Source organism: Chanodichthys erythropterus, chromosome 22 (genome assembly GCF_024489055.1).
Source record: "Chanodichthys erythropterus isolate Z2021 chromosome 22, ASM2448905v1, whole genome shotgun sequence".
Taxonomy (NCBI): domain Eukaryota; kingdom Metazoa; phylum Chordata; class Actinopteri; order Cypriniformes; family Xenocyprididae; genus Chanodichthys; species Chanodichthys erythropterus.
This window is the reverse complement of record NC_090242.1, coordinates 10,109,773-10,125,109: the sequence shown is the minus strand read 5'-3', so window position 1 is coordinate 10,125,109 and position 15,337 is coordinate 10,109,773. Positions and strand designations below refer to the sequence as shown.

The 15,337-nt window shown below is 38.5% G+C and overlaps 1 protein-coding gene across 1 annotated transcript in view; it reads left to right on the top strand.

The window, feature by feature from the left end:
* The first annotated feature begins 5,842 nt into the window (after positions 1–5,842).
* Positions 5,843–15,337, top strand: part of LOC137012425 (solute carrier family 22 member 4-like) — a 34,569-nt gene continuing 25,074 nt past the window's right edge. Inside the window, exon 1 of the mRNA XM_067375624.1 lies at positions 5,843–6,352. Coding sequence (XP_067231725.1) covers positions 5,963–6,352 — 390 coding nt within the window. The 5' untranslated portion in view covers positions 5,843–5,962. The remainder of the gene's footprint in view (positions 6,353–15,337) is intronic.

The window sequence follows — 15,337 nt, the reverse complement described above, 5'->3', positions numbered from 1 at the left end:
CGCCGCCTGGAGGCAGAGCTGATCCTCTGGGCAGCGCCAAAACGAATGTGACAGTCACGCAAGTTTGGCGACTTGAATGCGGATCCGCCTAGGAGTCTCCTGCTGTGTGGGATACGCTGTACCGAGTCTTTCTGAATAAAGCCGAGCGGCTGGAGGCGTATTGTGTAGGCGGATTAACAAGCATTCGTAGGTAGAGAGTAAAGCCCCGGGTATACTTCACTTTCCGCGCCCAGATGCGCCACATGCACAGTCACGTCCGCACGTCTTTCAAAGTATACTACACCAGTATGCGTGCGGATGACCGCGTTCGTCACATGCGCAGTACAGTTTTTTCTATGCTCTACCAGACACTTCGGAGCAGCACTGAGTCGTGTCATCAACGGGACATTTACTGGGCATGATCGGAGAAGAAAAGAAGTGCATCCTTTCCCATATTTTACTTATCCCCCTCCATGAATTTGCCGCCCTAAACACGTCTTTGTACACTTTCAGATATGAATTGTACAAATGTGGTAACTTTCTAATCTCTTCGCACAAACGCTGGTCAAGTTCGCTGTGTTTTTCTCTTTTTTCAAGCATGTTGTTAAACCGGTCTTTTCACACTCTTCTTTGACGGCTGAACACTGTGCTCAATAATGTGCGTATTTCCACCTAGTGGACTCTTCTATACTGCTTGTGCATGCGCTGTTGCACGCGGACTGTCCGCGCGGTCTCAAAATTTGGCCTGCACGCGGCCAGGGTGTGCGGACGGTGCACGAACGCGGATGGCCGAAGTATACCCGGGCTTAAGCATCGGCGTCACTTTCCCGCCGGAACGCGCTCCCTCAGCTGGACTGAGTGGCAAAAGAACCTGCTGCGTGACTGGATTTAATAAGGGAAACTGCAAAAACGCGAGTAAAACAAACGATTACACTAAAGGTTGGACTCGAAAGTGTTCCTTATGACAAAGAAACCTAATCCATGGATATTGGCATGCAGCCAGAAATCGTGTTTTTCTGACATTTATATGTGCCTGATTTCGACGCTGGGGAAATACATAAAGCAAATCTGCCTGTGAACGCTTTACATAACTACAATATAGGTAGGTTTAAATCCGAGTAATCACTTATATCAATGTTATATATATCGTCATATTGTCCAGCACTTAAATTTGTATAGTTTTTGTCAGTGTTTATTGAAAAACACCCAATTATGCAGAATATAAGATGGTAAATATTTAATTGATGAGTTGTCAACACAATATATAACAATTCAATTTATACGGTATGATTTTACCTCAAAATCCAACAATTTGACACAAAATGATAACTGCAATCCATGTTTCTCTGCTGGAGTCCAGCTGTTTTCGTGAATTACACTTCTTTTTTCTGTAGCTTTCAGCAGTCTTTAAATATATACCTCAGGTTTTGTGTCAAAGCTATTTTTACAGTCAATCACAAAGCTATTTTTCGTTTTGGATGTGTTTTGTGTGTTTTTCGCGGCATTCACGCTGATAACCAGTGTTGCCGCTCAGTGGGCGTGACCGCAGTCATAACGGTCGACGATGACGTCACGTGCATACTGCGTCGAGAGCGTCTGAAAGCTGTGACATGCTTTTTAAAACGTTGTCCTTGAATAAACTATGGCTGTCAATCAGATTCAGCCATCCATGATCCAGAATCAGATCCAGAGGCTGAAACTGAAGAGGAGCAGCAGCAACAACAACGACCACAGCAGGACGTCTCTATGTTGTAAGTACAGTAAGTACAGTTCTACTTTTATTTTGTCATCGTAATTTTAATTCTTTGACCGTTTTAAAAAGTGTAACGTTACATGCGGGAAGTGCAGTTCGATGCCAACTGAGGCGGAAAATTGTTTGCTGCCAAGAAATAGAACCGGTTATACTTCAGTCACGAAATACATTAAAGTGTAAAGTTGTAGTTTGTGTAAGACTTAATATGATAGCAATGTACTTCTTTTCATGAACTTGTCTTTATAAAATATGTTACATGTTATTCCTTCACCACATATATAAACTTAGGGGATCACTTTTTAACATTGCAGGTGCAACCAGTGTATAGCTGTAATATGATCTAATTATTGTCTCTACCTCGTTATATAATGGAACGTTGCAAATAAGTTGATTTATTGACAATGTCAGCAGGTTAGTTCCACTGACATGCAGGTAAACCCACATATGTGTAACATTTATTCAAACTAATTTTTGCAAAGTAGCTTTCAGGAAAGAGAATGTCATGCAAAGGTTAAAATGCTGAAGTGTGACTGTAAATAACATGGCTGACATCATTTGTGATATTTTTTAAAAGGTAAGGAGACGGTTGACTCAGGAGCCAACCTCTCCACGGTGCATGACAGAACATCCAGGACTGGCTGAACGTCTATACACTTCAGAACATAAATATCATTTACAGAGCTGATTATGGCACACTTAGGAGGAGAACAGAGGAGGAGTAATTATGAAATAAGATTTCATTATGTAATCATAGAGATATCAAACCAATAAACTTTGCAAAATGTGTTTATTTATTTAGCAAGGTGCACATTGTAATAAAATAACTTTAAATCCGGCCACTGCTGGATTGAACCTAGACACATGTCTGGCAATGAGATCCTCCTTTGCTGGCCTGTCAAACTGTGCTGATATGGCAACTGGAATTGGAACTTTTCATATCTTCCTCAACAGAGTTGGCAGGGTCTTCAAACACCTCCACGAACATCAGTCTCATCAGGTCATTGACGTATCCTGACATAAAAAAGTTGTTATTAACAATTTGTTGCACTATTTCTAAACACTTGTGACACTTTTACTATTTTTAAAGTACTGTTATATTTCAAATTATATACTATTTAAAATATTTATATCTACATTAAAGTACACATGAAATCAAAATCGACCTTATTTACTTTGTTATTATTATAGTCTTGTGGTGAACAATTAATCCGTTCAAGTTAAAACACAGAAAAAAATTGTTTGTCGCGGTAATCTTTAATCAAAATCTGAAAAGTTACTTCCGGTCTGGAAAGGCATTCCTTCTGTGATGACATCAGTTTGACGGCTAAAGTTAAGTATTCCAGTATTCAGTTTCACTTGGAAAAACGTCACAACACTGGAGAAAAGAAGATTGCAACTTTCGGTTCACGCAGACTTTAACATCTGACAAAAATTGGTGTTAAACATTTTCAAACATTTATGAACAAACCAAAAGTAGGCTCTGTCTTCACTGACTTCTCCCCATCTTTCCCATCTTAGATTTTGGATATATTATCCTACATACAGCTTTGCCCTCCAAGTTCATTGCCTGTTCACGATCAGCATTCTCTTTGAAATGCATTGCCGCAAGATGTAGCCTAGAAAGATAAATTGGAAAATACATTAAAAAATGTACTGACAAGTACATGTACAAGTTTGAAAATACGGTGATACATATATACATTTTTTTGTCTTGTGTTGTAATGTTAATTATTAGAACAAGTATTACCTGCATAGCATTCCAATAAAAGGACATTCTTTGGGGTGGATCTTAAGTATTGTCACCATTGTTGTGAGTCTGCATGACCTTGACAAAACATTTTCTGCATAATGATTTAATAAAATTGATCTCGATGCTGAGATCTCGAGAGATCTGGTAGTGTTTCATGTTCTGTTGGGATTTAAAGGGTTTTGTGGGTCACCATTGTGCTGAAGATTAGATCCTGTGCTTCAATCCAGGATGAGCCAGAAAGCACTGATGTTATGCTGCATGTTGCTTTATTTCAGAGGCAGTGACACAGTTACATTAATTCACTCTTTTGGTTAAATGCAAGCGATTTTACAGTGAATGTGTTTTGTTAGTAACAATTCATGATATACCTGTAAAACAACAGTTTTTTTTCTGTTTTGCAATTTATTCAAATGAGGATATTTTACATTTATTTTACAGACTTTGTTTGGCAGCCGTTGCTGAAAGTCATTTGACTGTTTTTTTTTTTTTTGCTTTGTTTTGTTTTTTTTAAGATTATGTTTTGCAGTGAAGGTGTTTTATTGTAATAATTCATAATTGACAACATAATTCAAATTTAAATATATAACTTTAATTGGAAGGTTTTTGTTTGGCCGCCGTAGCTGACAGTCATTGACCGTTTTTCATTACAGTGTATGAACTGATCTCACTAGTGTGTATTCTTGTAGTGTGTGTGTTTTTAAGGGCTTCTGTCGCATGTCTGAGGGCAAAGTTTTTTGTTTTTTTTATATGATTGAATGGATTTGAATGGAGCGCTTCATTTTGACCTGAAAATAAGAAGTATGGAGAATTGGGTGAGAAGTTATGGATTTTTGGAAAAGGAGGCATAACTTCAAGAAATGTGGTTAAGCAATCGAGAAAAACTGTAAAAACTTAGAGCCTGATATATAAAAAAATACACATTCAAACCAAAATAGCAGACTTCCTGTTGGTTGAAACTAATGACCATATATTGTAAAGTTGTCTGGCTTGATGTGTTCAGTATGTGTACTGAGATTGGTGTCAAAAGCCCCTCCTCCCAGATCGCTTCTAGGCTTTGTCCATGTCTACTGGCTAACATCTCTGATGGGTGAGTCGAAATTCATGCAATTTAAAGCATGCTAAGAGCCTCAGAAACACCTGAAAAGAATATTAAAGTTTGATGTGTTGCCATGGCAAAAAAATAAATAAAAAATCCTTAGGAAAACAATAGAAAAATCGGTTACACTTTATTTTAAGATGTCTATGTTACACCGTAAATATACATTTAAGTACTGAGTAATATTAAGTAACTATGTACTCACCATAGGGTTAGGATTAGGGTTTGGTTTGGTTTAGGGTTAGTTGCATGTAACAATGACACTGTAAAATAAAGTGTTACCGAAAAATCTATATGAAAGCTGTTAAAACAATAAAAGTTCTAAAAAGAAATTCTAAATAACCAGTGGATCATTATAGAGCTGTACGTTTAACTTTGAACCTTTTTGATAGTTAGAAGTTCATATTTGCTTTTCTTTATTGAACTCCAAAGGTTCAGTCTCTTCTAAGAGTGTATGTAAACAATTAATTGTTAACTATAGGCTATTACTTTATTGCAGTTATGTTATCAACTAACTTTACATGTGTGAATGATAGGTAAGACACCACAAAATACCATTTTGCACAAATAAATAAACAAACAATCAATGTATTTAAGAATATTCTCTATCTGCTCTTCTACTGGAAATCACTGTATGTTTTAACAGTGAAAGTGCAACCTTATTTTAATTTGTAAATGTATATATGTTTTGGAAACTTGAGGAAAAAAAAAACAATGAAATTTCAGCAACATTTTTAATCGCTGTATGAATTACAACCAGAGAACAAGGAGAATATTCTGGCTCATGAATACGGTAAGTTAAACATGTCATATCATCACACCAGTATAAGTTACAAAAATATATTATGTCCACAGATACATTTGTACAGGTTTATTTCAGTTGTTATAGGCAGTGGCTTATTCAACAAATGATAACTAATAAAAGACAGTTTTAAAGCATAAGAATGTACAAAAGAAGAGCACAACAAAATTAAATCAAGTTGAAGTTTCCACGAAGTGAATGCATTCAGTCAAGACTGCACAAAACATTATGAACTGTTGCAAAACAATAAACAATTGCATACATTTTCGCTAAAACTAGCTATATTTACCTTTTTATTTTTATTTTTTATAGGCTGCTGAGAAAGAAGCATGAACTCAGTTCCACTCACGCCCGCGGGAAACTCATCAATATTCATGTGAACCACTGAAACCTAAAATCTCGTAAATCTGAAAATATCTCGTACCACCGGATTTTTAGACAAGGATGGGAGGAGGCTAATGACAGCCCTGAAGCGCAACATGAGAAAAATTCGAGGTGGGGGAAAATATAGCCTATATAGTGTATTAGATCCTTCCTGAATCCGAAGATTTTTTCCCTCACACTTTCCTCTGAAGATTTATCATGAACTCTCTAGACTACGATGACAGCACCGCGTTCCTGGGAGACTGGGGACCTTTCCAAAGGACGGTGTTCACTCTGTTGTGTTTGAGCATTATTCCCAATGGATTCACGGGGTTATCCATGGTGTTCATGGGCGATACACCCGCTCATCACTGCCTCATTCCCGCGGCTCTGAACATCACTGATGAGTGGAGAAACGCGTCTATTCCTCTGGACGAGGATTCTCGACTCATAAAATGCTCAAGACACCGAGTGGACATCGTGAAGAACTATTCGGACAGAGGTTTGCTCCCGTGGGTGGATGTGAATGTCTCGTCCATTCCTCGAGAAGCCTGTATGGACGGCTGGGAGTATGATAAAGAAACGTACATCTCCACCATTGTTACAGAGGTTCGTTTGATGCTTTCTCCTTACTTAAAAATGTGTTTATTACACTGGAAAAAAAAAGTTTAGTCGGTTCAACTTAGAAAATGCACTTCATTTACTCATTTTATAACTGAATTCAACCAACCTAAAGAAAAAGGTTTTACTGAAGCGGATGGATATAACTCATTTTTCCAGCTAGGTAAAGGTAGCCTACTTAATAAGTTTTTTTTTTGTTTGTTTGTTTTATAACAAAAGTCCTTTTCCAACTTGATATAAATACACTCTAAAAAATAATTAATTATCCTTAATTTAAGCTGGCTCTAAGTTGTCAGCTGGCTCACCTGGAGCATGTTCTGTTTTACCGTGAAAAACAAAGTAGAAAAAAAGAATATGGGTGATCTTCTTCCTCAGTAATGGAGAGCGGGGTAAGTTGTCACATGGGTAAGTTCTCAAAAATCAAATAGCCTCTTTGTGTCAACTTCCTGTTCACATGTGGTCAAGATCACTCTAATCCGAGGATAGCACAGTTTTTTAAATTTTTTGGCTTAAAAAGTGAAAAAAAATGCACTTTAAATTTTTGCAATACAACTTTGTTAGATATGAATGTTAAAAATTATTTTGCACAACATAGAGGAGACAATAACGTGTCTTTTGATAATTTAGCTGACGTGCTATGTTGAGCTCACCTTGAGATTTAACCAACATTAGCACACATATCAGTTTGGGACAAGTTGTCTCAATGACTTTGGGGCAAGTCGTCAACTTGCTCCAGTACAAATAAACACAGAGAACATGCTCAAAAAAGAGGTTCAACATGTTAAGTCAGTTATGTTCGGAGATTAAACATGTTAAGCGAGTTATCTGCATAATTCCATTTAGTTATCATGGATCTATGTGCAATCCAGAGATCATGTGAGTTTAAAGTTCAAAGTAAAGTGGTCTTGCCACTTAATGTGTTTTGACTCAAATGTGTATTGTTTGGAAGAAATAATTGTTTTTCCAAATTCTCTAGGCATGATAGTTTATATTTCCTGTTCTGGATTGAATTTAAAAATTAAAATCAATAATAATTAAGTAGTTGTGTTCTTATTTTTAGATAATCTAGTGTGATAACTTACCTGCTGATGGGGCAAATTGTCACGAGAGCATATTCTCTATTCAACAGTCTACAACTCCGTAATAAGATAAGATATGAAAATGTAATGAATACAACATATGTGCCCAAGACTTCCTTCTTTCATTTGGTATGACATTTATACCATTGTGATGTATGTTGCTCAGTAAATGTTAGACAGTGTGAAAAGTGTGACAACTTAGCCCACTTTCCCCTACTCCACTTTCATGGCATGTTTGTGGCTGGCAAGAAGCACATAACATCAGGAAGGTGATGCATGCTCACTTTCATTGGCTATCATCATGTCAGAGGCAGTCCGATCAAGAGCCGTAAATATCAAACTTGCTTGATATTTATGATTTGTGGTCATGGAGGCTCTGGCGTGATCTGGAGCAGTAAATTAATCATAATGACACCACACAAATGAGGACTTTTTGAACAAAAAGTCAATTGCAACAATCGGACCACGTGGGCTCAAAATGAGGCATAAAATCTTCGGGCCCTATTTTAAACGATCTAAGTGCATGGTCTAAAGCTCACAGCGCAAGTGCACTTAGGGTGTGTCTGAATCCACTTTTGCTAGTTAAGCGATGGGAAAAATGGTTGCCGTGTCCAGCGCATGGTCTAAAAGAGTTGTACCTAGTCTCTTAAAGGGGCTATACGTATGAATGACACCCAGTGGTCAAAATAGGTACTGCAGGCCAAATTCAATATTGTTTGCCCTGCCCCCTCCTTCAAAGACACCAGTGGCCAGCTTGAGGACATGCAACAAGAGGGAGCGCAATTGACAATGAAAGCTGATGAGTTGATTTATTTATGTTTTAATATGCAACTCACACTGCATCGGTAACAATACTTTGGGGAATGCCCTCAACATGCGTTCCCCATAGTGTCATTACAGATGCAGTGTCTCATTCCCTTTCTCAGGGAACAAGGGTTACAGTCGTAACCCAATATGTTTTCTATGTGGATTTATTGTCAGATTTTATCAAAGCTGAATTTTCAGTGTCACTACTCCAGAATTTTTACACTCTTTTCCACAATTGGACCTATCTATTTCATAACATTTACAGTTGACAAGCTCCTGAAAGGACAAATACTATAACCAATAGAAAGGCACAACAAAACAGTATATGAAGAGTGTCTACCAAGAAAGCGGCAAGATGAAAACCACTATTTTCTGTTTCAAACTTTCACATAGCATCTTTTGGTTATAAAAACATTAAAAATTCAAATCTACATTTTGATTTTAAAAGGTTATTTATAAAAACATATAATTTTTTCACAAAGTGCAATAAATCCATTTTTTTTTTCAAAATGCAATTTATCCATCGATATAAAAGTTATTTTTCATATTAGCAAAGTAAGTTGATTCACATATATGACAGCCTCTGAACTTTGTCAATACTGATCTTATATATAGGCATTTGACTAAAAATATTCAGCCGTTGCTCACAAAATGAATTCAACGAGTCATCTTGTTAATGTTATAAATTAATAATTTGTCATTAGCGATTAAAGAGTATCTGGCGCCAACACACGGTTAAAATAAACACATTTACAGAGTACATTGGTATTAAAAGCAGCTTTTAAAAACTGTTTGTGATTCAGTTTTGTGGATTGTGACAGAAGTTTGATGCTGTCGTGGAACAAGCAACAGCTTGACCGAGTGCCTCATGTATCTCCTCACGTGAATGATTACATTTCAATGACTTGTTTTTTTTTTCCCCACCGCAGAAACCACCACAGGTTCATCAATGCCGTCAAAATGATTCATTTTTCTGTTTTTGTTGATACTGGCGTTTGTCATGTTTTGGAAAGAAAGGGAGAAATCATGACAGAAAAACACAACGGATATCACATTTTGCGCAAAATTAATAAATGATTTTTCAATACTGACCAGACACAATACTGATTTTGGAGGAAACTCATGATGGCGTTTATCTTGGCGTTTATCTTGTTTTGGAACCAAACTCTTCATATGCAGTTCCAGGGTTTTTGACCCGTGAATGTGTGCAAATGTGCATTTTGTCCCAGTTCTGCAAACTCTGAAGAGGTGAAAACGGTGATGTTTTCAAATTAAATTGTTGTAGGGAGGGCCAGGGGTATCGTCCCATAGGAGACATTTTTATGATTTTTACATGTGAACGAAGCATTCTGGTGCACTCTGACAACATAATAATGGGAAAAGACAACATTGCCTTCAAGTAAAAAAAACCATAATAATAATTACATAAACATTTATTGACACTATAGGCTGGGCATTGATACAAATTTCACAGTTGGATTCGATTTTGATTCACAAGCATGTAATATGATTTTGTTTAGATTAACTTTGATTTAATAATGATTGATGTGGGGCCTATCAGCTCTAATACATGGCAAATTTAATCAAAAATGGTAACCATAAGTTTCATTAGTTAAACATTAGTTTAATGTTTAACTATATATTAACTAACATGAACTAACCATGAGCAATACATTTGTTAGTGTATTTACTCATCTTTGTTAACGTTAGTTAATGAAAATCCAGTTGTTCATTGTTTGTTCATGTTAGTTCACAGTGCATTAACTAATGTTAACAAGATTTTAATAATGTATTAGTAAATGTTGAATTTAACAATAACAAAGATTAATAAATGCTGTATAAGTGCAGTTAATTATTAGTTCATGATAACTAATGTAGTTAACTAATGTTAACTAATGAACCTTATTGTAAAGTGTTTGCAAAAAAAAAATCCCTCAACTAATGCTGTAAACTATATTTAACCCTTTAACCCTGTAAACAATGATGTCCAATTTTCCACAATGTGAGCATGTTTCTTGAAGTTACAAGCCAAAATGTGACATATATGCTGCTTTGGTTTATTACTTACTTACATATGGGTCTTGCTGGGCTTCATGAACAAAAACTCGCTCAAGTTTAGTCAAAGCCCAAAACAATTATACTCATTGTATTCTACTCCGTGAAACCTTTCAAATGACATATAACACATGATTATCTGAGCTGTATGATGCTTTTGGAGTACTGTCACGCTAGTTGTCTATAAATACAAGAACACGACGAAGAAGATCAGAAAACAGGTTAGTTTAATCCACAAGATAATGTCCAACACCGATTGGTAAAGTACACAACATAACATCAAGACGAGATCCGAGATCCGACAAACACACTAATAAGGGAGAACGTAATCAGGGAGAACAGAAACAGTGGATGGTATACTAATCAGGATACACACGATGAGGGCAAATGAACAGAACAAGACATGACAGAATTAAATGCAAACATAAAAGTCCATGAGTATTACAAGTACATAATACAAAAAAAAAATCTTAAATTATGATTTTTTAAAATTGTTTTTCAGCAAATAACTCAGCACTACTTATGAGTTAATCAAATTGGCTACATTCAATGTAAAGTTCAGACTCTAAGCTTTCAAATGACACCTATTTTGTGATGATTGTAAGGCGTGGGGTTTAACTGTTCATGGGTTGATTTCAATAAAGACGATGGACTTGAAATATTAATGGCTAATAACTTTTATTGAGCAGAGTGTTAGAACCGGGAAAAAAACAAAAAACAGATAGAATACAATGAGCGTTAAACAAGCAACCTCACATTAGTTACCCCATGTGAAAAGAAACATCCACGTTTCCAACATACAGAAAATAACAATGTCATGAATAAACCAGACAAAGTAATGTGCAGATTGTTGGTGCAACACAACCATGATTTTCAATTAACAATATGGTCTGTATTCCACATTAGACATTTAAAGACCTCAATAAATAAATAAAGCAAAGATATTCTTTTTTTTTTTTTTTTTTTTTTTTTTTTTTACTTCACAACATAGTCTTTGAACCTTGCAGGCAATCTGACAGGCCTGCGACCTAATGGTCTAGAGCAGTGGTTCTCAAACCTGTCCTGGGGACCCCCCACCACTGCACATTTTGCATGTCACCCTCATCTAACACACCTGATTCAAGTCATCAGCTAATTAGTAGAGACTGCAGGAGTTGAATTGGATGTGTTAGATGAGGGAGACATGCAAAATGTGCAGTGGTTGGGGGTCCCCAGGACAGGTTTGAGAACCACTGGTCTAGAGTCTAGAACAGCATGTGAAGCCATATCGGTAAGACGGTCCACTTTTGAGCTTGCAGTGTCACCAGACTGTGGGACATTAAACTGTACAGTGTTTTGAGTTAAGTTCAGTGGGGACTGTCCCAAAAGCAAATACCTAGCAGAATTCTGAATGGGGACTCCTCCAGTAAAAATGACAGAAGGCACGTTCTCTTGGGCAGCAAGTGTATTAGAATTAGAAGTACTAGAGGGTACTTCCTTTTCAACAGGCTGTGCAATGGTAGACGATGCATCTGATACTGTTCGCCCCAGCTGACATGTGGGAGCCAGGTAGGGTTTAAGACGGTTATGATGTACCACTTGTGGTGTCTTTTCAGGAAAACCTTTTGGCTGAATAGCATACAGTACAGAGTAACCACTGGCAGGCTGAACAGTTTGTGTTACAATGTAGGGTCCTTTCCAGCGTAGGGCCAGTTTACATCGGGAATGAGCAGGATCATTCAGCCAAACCAAGTCTCCCACACTGTACGTGGTGTATTTGGCCTTTTTATCATATTGTGCTTTTTGTTGTACATGAGCATGTTCCTGAGTCTCCTTACGGAACTGGAATGCAAAATGTAGTTTCCTGTAGACAGATGTAGCATACTCTGCAGGGGTGCCCGCAGAGGCACTGGAAAATTCAGCAGGACAAGGAAAGAGTAAATGAACAGGCAGTCTGGCTTCACATCCATGAACAAGGAAGAAAGGGGTGTATCCAGTACTGCTGTGTACACTGGTATTGTAAGAGAACTGGATTGACCTCAACATGGTATCCCATGGTTCTGTTTGCTGATACAGACTTTTACTCAATTGGTCTTTCAGGGTGCGATTAAATCTTTCGATTAAGCCATCTCCCTCAGGATGATATGGAGAAGTCCTAGTTTTGGTGACACCCAACTTGGAACACAACTCCTTGATTAAATCTGCCTCAAACTGATGGCCTTGATCTGTATGAAGGCATTCAGGAACACCATGCTCTGTAACATACTGCTCAAAAATACAGTGTGCAACCGTTACAGCTCTTTGGTCATTCATAGGGACAGCTTCACTGGGAATGACTACATGAAGAGTGGGTGATTCTTTTGGTTTGTTACAGGCAAAATGGTAGATCTTCTCATCCTGCAAATGCAGTCTATCAAACTGTCGCCAATATACTTTGAGCTCTGCCGAACCTTTCTTTAGAACCCACGATGGAGGTCTCCTTCCATCCTTTAACCACTCAATCAAACTGGGAAAGGTCTATGACAGCATGAGCAGTAAGAGGGGCTGTGATTAAAGAAGGTTCTGGCTTGCCTGTCATTGAGAGATCAGAAGTAGGCTGAGGAATGGCATTGCTTTGACTTGGGCATCTAGACAGTGAGTCTGCATTTGTGTGCTTTACGCCAGTCCTGTGCTTAATGACCCAATTGTATACATCAAGCTGTAATGGCCAACGGGCCCTGCGTCCTGTTGGATCTCAATCGATAGACATTTTCTTTAAACCTAACAAGGGGCGATGATCTGTAACAATCACAAAGGGGCACCCTTGCAAGTAGTGTGAGAAATGTCTAACGGACCAAACAATAGCCCACCATTCTCTGTCAAAGGTGGACGAGTTGCGCTCTGTTGCACTTAGCACATGACTGGCATAGGCTACTACCTTTTCAACACCCTGTTGTTGTTGTGCAAGAACGGAGCCAATAGCGTGGTGAGATGCATCCGTATATAGAATAAAAGACTTGCTGAAATCACGGTAAGTGAGGATAGGAGGGGAAGATAGAGCATTCTGAAAATACTGAAAAGTGTCTTCACATTCTTCACTCCAAATGAATTTGGCATGTTTCCTTGTCAGACTGTGTAGGGGAGCTGCTTTTTCTGCAAAATCTTTGATAAAACGGCAATAGTATGAACAGAGGCCTATGAAAGCTCTAACCTCTGTAGGTGTAGTTGGACGAGGCCAGTTCAATACTTTCTCAGTCACCTTGGGGTCTGGCTGAATGCCATCCTTTGAAACCACATGTCCTAGAAAGAGTACAGATTGCTTGAAAAACTGACATTTTTGAGAATGGAGTTTGAGACCAGCTTGCCGCAATCTACCAAACACTTCAGAGAGATCGTGGATGTGGTCTTGAAAGGTCTTACTGAAGACTATTATGTCATCAAGATATACCAAAGTCTTACACCAATGGAGGCCATGAAGAAGAAGCTCCATCAATCGCTGAAATGTCAGGGGGGCATTAGTAAGGCCCATTGGCATGACTTAAAATGATACAGGGAATCACCCATAGTAAAGGCAGTTTTTTCCTTACTAGCATCATCCATTTGAATCTGCCAATAGCCACTTGACAAATCTAGTGTACTAAAGAGGGTGGCTCCAGATAGGGCATCCAAACTGTCATCCACACGTGGGAGTGGGTGTGCATCTTTGATTGTAATCGAGTTTAAACGTCTGTAATCTATACAAAATCTGTAAGATCTATCCTTCTTACAAACAAGTATCACTGGGGAGGCCCATGGACTATGGCTAGGCTCAATTAAGTCAGCATCAAGAAGTTTCTTTACTTGTTTGTGGATTTCCTCTCGTAGGACAGGAGATGTACGATATGCCCTCTGACGTGCAGGGGACGTAGAGGATATGTGTATGCTATGCTTAATCAAATCAGTTCAACCTAGATCAGTAGAGGAAGTACTGAAGACATCACAGTTCTCTTGTAGGAGGGAGTGTACTACTTTCACCTCATAGGGAGTAAGAGTGTCCGTACCCATGTGAACATCAGGTATTGTGCACGAAGGGCTTGGCAGGCTAACCTGAGCTACAAGAGTGTCCACAGGCCTATAGAAATCAGAAGGCATGTTACGCACAGAGTAGAACTGACCTAAATGGGCCTGTTTGGGCAGCTCAATGTCTTGTTGTGTAGGATTAAGTAGATGAACAACAGTGAGCCCGTTTTCAACATTAGAGAAGCTACGAGCAACAGCTAAATCTTTGTCAAATGACACCTTTGGTTCTATGATACCTTGAAAACCATGGAGCTGACTACCTGTTTCAGATACACATGCTACTGAGGCAGGAACAACAATCTCTGTCAAGGGTGGGACTGAGACCTGTGAGAGCAAGAACACATAACAGCAAAAAGGCAATGCTTGGGAGGAACTGAGAAGAGAATTTTTTTCATTCTTGAACATGAAAGCAGTGTCAATTGAGGCACCATATGTTTTGAAAAAGTCCCACCCAAGAAGGGCGTCCTCTCTAAAGTCTCTTACAACATACATGTCCATACTGAAAATGTGTGACCCAAGGAGTAATGTGACAGTTAATTAACCTAAAATGTCTAATTGATGTCCTGTCAGTGTATGTGCCACCTGAAAACTTTTTAGTAAGGGCCGATGTTTCAGTGCAGGGATGCGTTGACGCAAGGCATTCCGTGTACATTCCGTGAATGGGGTCATTGTGGGCTTGGAGAGCGATGTCTGTAATACTGCTCACCCCTCCGTCGATCTCGGTTTCCCCCTGGGCTGCTGTCATCCTTCGAATGATGCCTATAGCTGGGTTGAGGTGTTACTGAGTCATCATATGCAGCATATCTTCGCTGAGGGCTAAAGCGGGTATCTCTACTCTCATAGAATATGGGTCTGTCATAGCCTTGCTGCTGATGATAACTTGACCTGGGGCTCCCTTGTGGTCTGCGGTGGCTGATACTGGAACGTACAGGAGATCGTCCTCTGAAGTATGGCTCATCAGATGCAGTGAAATGCTGATAACGAGATGATGGCATATAGTGATAGCTCTCTCAAG